Raw genomic sequence first — 9,526 nt, forward strand, 5'->3', positions numbered from 1 at the left:
AAGGAGAAGATTGTACTTGCAGGATCTAAAACCTATTGATTTTTGTCGAGGGACAGTCACGTGAGTGAGTGCACTAAAGATACAGAGAAAAACTGACATTCTTCTTAAATATCGTATTGAAGTTCTATACTCAATACTATAGGGTGTACTGAAGGTCAACGTTGCACTTAGGCCGGTTGGGTTCTGAATATGCAAGAAAAGGAGGAAAAATTAGCAAGGATTACAGATCTTGGTTCAAGAAAAATGCTGACAATATGTTTTGGTGCATAATTAGCTCTGACAGGAAAAATATTGTATCAGAATTGCAAGATTCTTCAATCACCTCATTAGCATATGCCAAAGCCTTGAGGTTACCACTACGAATGAAGCAAAATTGTGAAGATGACCGGGAGAATGATTAGCTTAGCTTGGCTAGCTTGTACGTGCTGGTTTCTCTCAGCCAAATCCACCAGCTGACAAATAAATTGCATTGCAAAATGAGTCGGACAAGTACTCATGCATATAAGGTATGCACCAACATGCTTCAGGTGAAAGGCCGGAGAGGATCTGGTCTGTGTTGGCCATACCGAAGTGTGGGAAGAGCTGCGTGTAAGGTGGTGGAGAAGGATGTCAACGATGTGGACATTGTCCCTCCGGTGACGCTGGAAGCCGTCCAAGGGCGGAGGAGGTGCGCCTGTGTGACTCAGGTCAGCAGTGGGTGCTTGCTTCCTCATTGTTTGTTTATTCGTTTTTTATGCAGTACATATGCAACTTTGTGCTTGTTCAATACTATTGTCTAAAAATACATAAATTTTTGGTGTCCAGTAATATGTGGCAATTCTGTTATCTTTCATATTTTAGCATTATTCGAAACTTAATGCTAACTTCAGAACCGAAAGATCATAATTTGAGTGTATCTAAGTTGCGGGTTGTTGAACTAATGTTCCTTTTTATTGAGAGCTTTTGACATTGGTCATGGGCTTACACAGTTCAACATTTTAACTGCATTGGAAAAAGTGAGCATGTTTTCCTTGGCCAAAATAAGGAAAAGCCAATCTGGAAGCCGTGTTGGGTACTAGGCAAAGGCAATGCAAATTCAGTGACATGAACATTCTCACGATTGTTTCTTCTTCTTGGTTACAAGGATTCCTGTTTTTACAACTCAAATAAAAATGTGCTTTTCTTTGTATGGGTAAGGACCTGTGTTACTTAATATTTGGCCTTAGTCATTTTCACAAAAAACAATACTTTAATAAAGTTTCAGGACAAATCCAACTAATATCCTTGGACTGACTTCAAATGTTGTGCTTCGGTAGATTGATAATATGAGCACCCAGGAGGAAGTAACTAGGTTTGGCACTCGAGATTTTCCCTTTGTAGCTCACTTCAAAGCGGATGGAATGGTTGCAAGGCTAAGGGAAGTCGTTTTTTGTCCATCCACAATTGATTAAGCATATTAAAAAATACTTAGATAATAGGTGTGAGTACTCTATTCATACGATGATTCATTTATTAAAGTTTGGTTAATTTTTTATATTTTTAGTGTTATTAGAATATCTTTTCTATGCATGGGAATTCTTGTTTTTGATGGTGATCAAGGCAGGAAAAGGAATCATGATGGAGATTTAGTGGATGTTAAGAAGAGGCAACACATTGTGTGTAGTGGAGATAATTTGAGAGGTATGAAGAATGAGAACATGGTAGGACAAATACAATGCCTTGTTTTGTTCAGGGTTGTGCATCTGAGGATGCACATTTACTTGGAACCCGAGACAATTTGAGATGTAAGAAGACTGAGAATTTGGGAGGACAAATACAATGCCTTGCAAGGTTGTGCATTTGAGAAGGAGGCACATGGAATGGGGAGAAAAATCGAAGGGATGTGGTGGCTGCAAGAGCGAAGCGAGAAGGTGTCGGCATTGTTTGGGCCCGAATCTTACATTGCATGAGGCTCTGGACTTGTGGTGGTAGAACCGGCTCACGCTTCCTCCACCCCCACCCCCCTTGTTGGTGGTGTTGAATCGGCACGAACACAGGGGGAGGGGGTCAGGGCGGAGAGCGGGGCGGTTGCTGGGCGACTCCTTGGCGGCTTGTGGGGAAGTATGATTTGAAGGAGAGAGGTTGCGATGGCGAAGGTGAGGAGGACTTGATAAATATCCTGGTACTCTGGTAAACCGAATGGGAAGGGAAGGGTCCGGTAGGAACAGGGAACAGTGCGTCTTAGGGTTGGTTTTAGGTCTGTATTTGGTGGAGTCCGGACTGTCGAAACGTTTGAATTTCGGGGAGCCCACTAGGTGCCCGTACATGCCCGGGCGTATGAGGAAAAATGAGCTTCAACTTACAAATGACCTGAATCATTTTTATTTATTTATATGCATTGCAGCCCGTAGCAACGCACGGGCGTTCTACTAGTAACACCAACGCTTCAAGTTGCTATCAGTTTTGATAAGATTTCATACTTAGAAGAGTGAGATGATGGTCTCTTTGTGCCACTTAGAAGAGCGATCTTTTGTAGAACTATATTGTTTCCAAACTATTACGATGTGGTTCTCTGGACCGTTACAAATAGATAATTTGCGGAATGTGTTTTGTAGTTCAAAGATCGTCAATTTATGCTATGTACTGAATTGCTTTTGAAATAGAAATACTATATTCTCTGAATTTTTATTTGTCCACGAGGGCCGCATTTTGTCGTCTTGCCCCAGGCTCCGAATATGTATGGACCGGCCCTGGACTAAGCCAGTGACAAGTAGTACTAGCTGATGCTGTAACAGAACCAGTGAAGAATTTCTAGTCACATACTCCTTTTTTTTTGGTTGCGGGTATTCTAGTCACATATTCAGGCTACAAGGATTCCAGCCAGAACCAATCTAATTACTACTGTATGAGATAATCCAACATGGACATGCCGGTAGGGGGAAGAAGAAAAAATTGCAGAGTAGCTAGTATGTTTGGACCGAAGATGCCAAGCAGGATGCGAATGCCCACCGCGCATGACTCTGCTTCCACCCTTCGCCCTCCCCGCCGACCGTCATCGCAGCAGAATCATCACCATTTGGAGTCACTGGGATGGGGAGCCGTACATAGGCACGACGAGCTAGCGCGGGTCGGGATGGAAGCGAGTTCCCTGCCCCCACGAGCCACGGCCGATGCATCCGAGGCCGTCAGGCCCAGGACTGAGAGCACGAGACCCAACGTCTATCCCGCCGCCGACAAGCCAGGCAATGGGAGTCTGCTCCGAGCAGCGGGAGGCCTGCTGGGTTTGGTCGGCGAGGAGGGGAAGCGGTCAGAGTGTTGATGTAGGTGCGGTAGGTGTAATGCTTGCGTCGGCTGGCAGGGGAGGAGCAAACTTGAGGTGAAAATTGACCGGTTTTAAAAATATTTATCATAAAATGGCCACATCTGAGTTTTCATTGGATCCAAAATCACCGATACACCTCGCTTTCCCCTCCTCCCGAGCGTCCGGGAGGCCAACACTAGTGTCGTCGCCGAGCCCCCTCCTCCCCTCGCCGCCACCAGGGGCGCCAGCAGGCGAAGCCCGGTCGTCGCCGCCAGCGGCTGGCTCCTTCGTTTCCTTGTGCGGGGGATGCGGCCCATGCCGGAAGTCTTGGGTCAAGATGCGACGCTCGGAGCCGGGCACTGCAACGTAGCGGCGGTTTGGAGTTGGCCGGCGACGATGGCGTAACTGCTGTGCGACGGGCGGCATGGAGGTGGTGCCAGATGGAGGTTGGTGGTGGCAGCTGCTACTTTGCCACCGCGTGTCCATATCCGCCTCTAGCGCTGCGGGTCACGGACGGGCTCCCTTGTCGTGGCTCGCTGGTAGGGGGCCAGCGCGGCAGCGGTTCAATGTGTGCTCCTGTTGCTCGGTCGGGCCCTTGCGGCGGGACCGTGGTGCACGGCGCGGGAGGGCTCCCTTGTGGCCATCTATGGCTATGGCCTCATGGCTGCGGGTGGTTGGCGGAGCTGGGATGCGACGGAGGGGTATGAGCACCGGGGTCCATCACTTGCCGAGTCCGTGGACGTTTTTGTCCTCCCTACAGCTTTGTCGCGGTGTTTCCCACTCCTTTCAAGATGCTCTGGGTGAAAACATGATCTTTAGGATCAGATTGTGGTGGCTAACAATGGTTGTAACCTTCTTGAAGGCATCGTCTTTGAAGTCCTCGCTCTGGCGTTGTCCGTCTCACCTTTCCTCGGTGGACCGCTCATCTTGGTGGTGATCTCCGTCGGCTCATGCAGTTCTTCTTCGTGCATCTTTAGGATGCTTGGTAGTCGTTAGGGCGGTGTGTCGCTGCTTGTATGTGTTGTGTGCGGTGATGGAGCATCTGTATTGATTTGCTCTGAAGCGGAGGAGAGAGGATCGTTTTTCGTCAAATAGCCGCATCTGCATGAGATCTGGGGCTGGGACACTATGCTGTGCTAGACAACATGACACCCAGGGTTGGGGCCTCGTTCAAATAAGTCATTTAGAAATTTTGAAATCAGGTTCATTTTGTGTTAGAATTTTGAAGAAGGATCAGATTGACAATTTTCACTAACTCATAGCCGCGTGCAGGGCCGGGCCATCACAATTTATGGCCTATGCCGAACTCCCAAATGAAGCCTTCCTCCCTGAAAAGAAAACTATACTAGGCTTCTCAAACTTACCAAGTAGACGGCCCAGTCAATGTCCAGTCACAAAAACGTGACCCAATCGGGCTTCCCAAACCAGCCATAAACGTCCGGGCTGATGGACCTTCAAACTCTGCCAAATCTGAGAAAGCCGGACAGGTCCAAGCGCGTCCACCACGTCGGATCATCCCACCCTGGTGCAGCCAACCCTCACAAATACTTCCACTCCGGATGAACCATAAAACAAAGTCCACACTCTCTCTCCTCCTCTCCCCGTCCCCTCCCCTTTCGATCCTAGTATAAGCAACAGTGCCACGTCCTGTGGCGGATCCAGGGCCGATGACTACTGAGATTCGTTTCTACATGACACGAACGATGTGGATGAGATCATCCTCCAAATCGCGTTGCGGGGGGCGTGGCTGTACCGTCACCAGGCTCCTCTCGGATTAGGGCATCATCGACACTGCCTACGGCTGCGGTGGCCAAGAGCAATCTCCTAGCCCTCTTGATCATGCACGGCGGCCTGCTCCTCCATTGGATCTCAAAGCGAGGTCTCGGGCGAGGACTAAGGGGAGCCGCACAACACCTGTCGGTAGGTAGGGGAGCCGTGGCAGGACTAATCGGAGGGTTGGAGTCTAGCAAGCCGAGCTCGTCGGCACGGTTTGCGCTGGAGGGGCAGGCCGTGGAGCACATAGGGGCGGGTGGAGCCGGGGGCGCCAGTTTTTTTTTAACAAAAGGGTAAGATCTATTTAAGGCCTCTTTTGGTTCATAGGATAGGATTATCATAGAAATAGGAATCTTGTAGGAAATGAGATGACATGTATCTCAAATCCTATGAGTAGGAATAGGAAATAAGATGTCATTTGGTTGACAGCAAAGAAATTTTTCCATTGAGTCTAGGCTCTTTTTTATTTTCCTATGAAATGTGGAGGATAGGAACCAATCCTACGTAGGAATAGGAATCCATTCCTATGAACCAAAGGGCTCTAAAGGAAAAAATCCTATAAGAATCCTATCCTCTAGAATTCCTATAAAATTTCTCTAAACCAAAGGAAACCTAAAAGGTTCAGCGCAAGTACAAAGCATCTCAAGCATAATAAAAAATTATATTGAGATTCTGAGACTACTGAACGACGACACATGCTGTCAAAATGAGCCGCCATCATGGCGTTGTCAATGCCCCCTCACCAAAGCCCCTCAAAACTGTTTCAGGGTTCTGCTGGATATGCTATAGCTGATTGATACCTGCATCCTTGCTGAAAAGAAACTTTTTCACCTGCATGATCACGTCTCAATTGGTTGAAACTAAATAGGAGTCATACTTTAAAGATACAGGCACTCTAGTATGCCTCATTTCTTTCGGCGCACTCATTCCCCGTTTCACCCCACCACAGTATCTCGTATGCTGCTGGAGAGAACCCACATTCAAAACCAGTGCCTTCAAACATCAGCAATTAGCAACACATCACTGGTTGTTCAAACTTGAGCCATCCAAATTACTCTCAAATTAACAAAGTCCTCACAGAACTAAGAAACCAACAATATAATGGTCTAATGATGAACATATAAATTTCTTGATGTACCACCTTTTGCAGATGAGACACACTACCACACAGTTTTCCACTCCCAAAGTTCAAAATCATCATAGCAGCAAGCATGCAAGACATGCTTTCAGTCTAACATTTCTCGCGGCGAATGATGTAGACCATCATCGTCAACTGCTCCTCGTTCTCCATCAGCTTGAAGAGGCAGAGGTCCCCCTCCCGCAGGCGGTTGTCGCGGGCGAAAGATGGCCATCCTTTGATAACTCTCATCTGCTGGCTCGAGGCTCGCATGATATGCGTATATCGCAGCTTGGTAGGCCATGATCTGCTCTTCCCCTCCCGCTGAAGTACTAAGTTGATTGCATTACACTTGCCACCATGATGGCCAGCAGCGAACTTCTCACCAAGATACCTAGCCGCATACCGAAATCCAAAGTTCTGTTTACATACATAACAAGGGCAAAACATTAGAATGGCACAGATGCAATACTTGGGATCTTTTTTCCTATTTATCTTATAAAATGATACGAATGGAATTGATGAACTTACTAGGATGGGAGTAGTGTAATGGCTGCTATCACGACATACATTGATCTTGCCGATGATAGCAACATAAAAGGGCAATTCTGAGTCTGACCCAATGTCCTTAATTTTCTCCAGCACTTTGTTCTCCTGTGCTGGTGTTAGACAAGATCTGTCAGGCAACATGAAGGGAGGCTCAGAACCTTCTTCAGAATTATCAGATACACCATACTCTTCATGTTGTGGAGAGTACTCCTCATCTGTACAAATTTTCACATGAATCAAACATATTACAACATGAACTGAAGTTTGACACATGCATCCTAGAAGTGGGAACATCTTAGTGGTGTGTTGACATACCATTGATAGATGGTTTGGTCTTAACTCCGCCCATCTTGGTGCTTCTCCTTCCATGATTAGAGCCAATGTCAGTTGTTCTTCCAGGGGAATGATCAATACTCAATTTGCCAAGGATGTGGACCGTCATTCTGAATCTTTTCTGCTTAGTGTTTGTCATTGGTTCAAAGAGGCAGATATCGCCCTCCCTAACGCGATTGTTACCAACAAAGTCGCCCAAAGAAAGGTTGCGCCGACCAGCATCAGTCGAGCCAGATGGCCTGATCTGAAACTTGCACTCCCAAACCTTGTTCTTCCTAGGCACCTGGAGTATAATATTTGTATCTTTGCATGGCAAGTACTTGTGTGCATAATCCTTACGCATTACCTAATGGAAAAATAGGTATGAAGTATTAGTGATACAGTTATGCTGTTTTATATGATAGCTGAGTACTAAACATAGTTTTAAATAGCCGGCTATAGCTCCGCTATAGCTGTTTGAGGGTGTTGCCGCTAAATGATTTCATGTACAATTTGCCGCTATAGCGGAGGGTCGCCACTAAATGCCATAGCCCGCTATTTAAAACATTGGTACTAAATAATTATGATGTTAAGACTATGACAAAGGTTAAATTGCTCTAACACACATGGATTCAACTGATAAGGAAATAATAACGTAGATTTAGTAATGTATATGCACTTTGTCAAAGCATATCCTTCAGAGGTTCGTAATAGTTAGAACCTGAACACTGACTTTCCAAAATAGTATCATACCAAGAAAGTGTAAGTAGCTACAGACAGAGGAGAGCAGTTCATACAAAACGTGTAAGGTAAAACTAGCGTACCAGATCACCATGATGTCTCACATTACTCTTCTTCATCAGTACAACAAGCATAGGGATTTCCGGTCGAATCTTCTGTACAAATGCATGTAATTTCAACTCCTGCGCTTCTGTAAGATCGCACTGCCCTGATAAGAGATAATAATTCCTAACATCATCTGACTCCACTGGATTATCTAGTGATAGATTGTATTCTGCTGTAAAAAAAAATTCACCAGTAAGAGAAGGTGTGGTGGAGGGTACTGAATAATCTCAGTACACAATTTAAGGTCTTAACCTGACGATTCTTCAGAAGAATAAGATCTTTCCTTCTGGCTTCCATCTGAATCTGATCCTTCGCTTGCTGAAGACTGAGTAGTACCACCACAGCTACTAGAATTATCAACATCAAATGTGCCAGAACAGCACCACGCTTTCTCTTTACCGTTGGAATCAAATATTGTAACCTCAAAGCGGGCATTTCCAAGGTATCGAAACATCAATGAATAGTTCTCTTCTATTTGATTGGTATCAACAAATGTTGCCCATCCAGACTTCAAGATTGTTCTGTTCATACTCTCAGTGACTCCAACATCATACATGTTACCATCAGAGGTTTCTAGTCTGACTGTTCCCCATATCTTTCCTCCAAATTGGTTCACAAACCACTCTGGTATGACCTGTAACAAGAGAACGAATGGTGCAAAAAATGTTTGAGGCAGCAAAAAAACTCTAAAGATCAGACAGCCCACTGAATTAAGAAATTAGGAAAGACAGAAATAACTAACCAGGCTGTGCATGAAGTTGCCATTGATCTGCCTTAGAAACTTAAGCTTGATCTGGCAGCATTCACATGGATTACTCATCTTGGATATTCCTGTAAAACGAACCACATATCATGTGTTTGCATAACTAATGATTCCCTAACATCATTCGAGATCAGTATGATGCGCTCTCCGGTTCTTTGGAATTATTCTAGTACGTAGTCGCAAGTGTGTTCTAGGTGGAGGTGGATGGAGTGTAAACAGCTTGTAGCACTCTCGGGTGGAGTGTTCTTTCACCCTTGCTTCTTCTCTAATATATGATACGCAGCATTCAAGAAAAAATATATGTAACTTAATGTTTCAAGCATCTAATACTACTGTGTATGCTATGCATCAGAGCTCGATTTTGACAGCATATATATACATTCCATGCTTATTTTGGGCAGCAGCATGAATTGGGTAGTGCAAAACATGCTAGACATGGGGACTTTAGAGAAGTGAGTTATCAGCTCGCCCGAGTGACCTGCGTCGCCCGGCACTTCCACCTTGTTTGCTCTGCTCCCTGCTGTACAAGACGAACACAGATGAACAGTCTGTCGAACCATGGTTACCATGTACATGAGAAAGTTTGCAAAACATGCAAATCTGTCATAGGGGCAATAACTTTCATACTGGATCTATTGATCACTGGGCTCCATTATTTGAGATGTTACTAGGGGATAAAATTCAGATCTAAATCAGATGACTGATATCTCTTAAAAATGAAAAAAAAAAAAACATAATGGTTAACAACCACAGAACATTCAGTTTTATGAAATTCCTATCATGGTAGGTAGCACAACATGACTGCTCCTACCGGTTTGTGAAATTCAGCAGAAATAAAAAGAAAGCTAAGCAACAGTAAAACTAAAAAACAAATACTGCTGCTCCATTCAGGTGTGGAGGAAGAGAA

The 9,526-nt window shown here is 45.2% G+C and overlaps 1 protein-coding gene across 1 annotated transcript; it reads right to left on the bottom strand.

Annotated features, from left to right (window-relative positions):
- Positions 1–6,263: 6,263 nt before the first annotated feature.
- Positions 6,264–9,179, bottom strand: LOC125549277 (B3 domain-containing protein Os03g0619600-like). Its single transcript, XM_048712724.1, has 7 exons — positions 9,098–9,179; positions 8,599–8,687; positions 8,109–8,490; positions 7,835–8,028; positions 7,014–7,377; positions 6,681–6,913; positions 6,264–6,569 (listed from the first exon to the last, which is right to left on the bottom strand). The coding sequence occupies exons 1-7, from the start codon at positions 9,177–9,179 to the stop codon at positions 6,264–6,266; spliced, it is 1,650 nt and encodes a 549-aa protein (XP_048568681.1).
- Positions 9,180–9,526: the final 347 nt, after the last annotated feature.

This window comes from Triticum urartu, chromosome 3 (genome assembly GCF_003073215.2).
Source record: "Triticum urartu cultivar G1812 chromosome 3, Tu2.1, whole genome shotgun sequence".
NCBI lineage: Eukaryota > Viridiplantae > Streptophyta > Magnoliopsida > Poales > Poaceae > Triticum > Triticum urartu.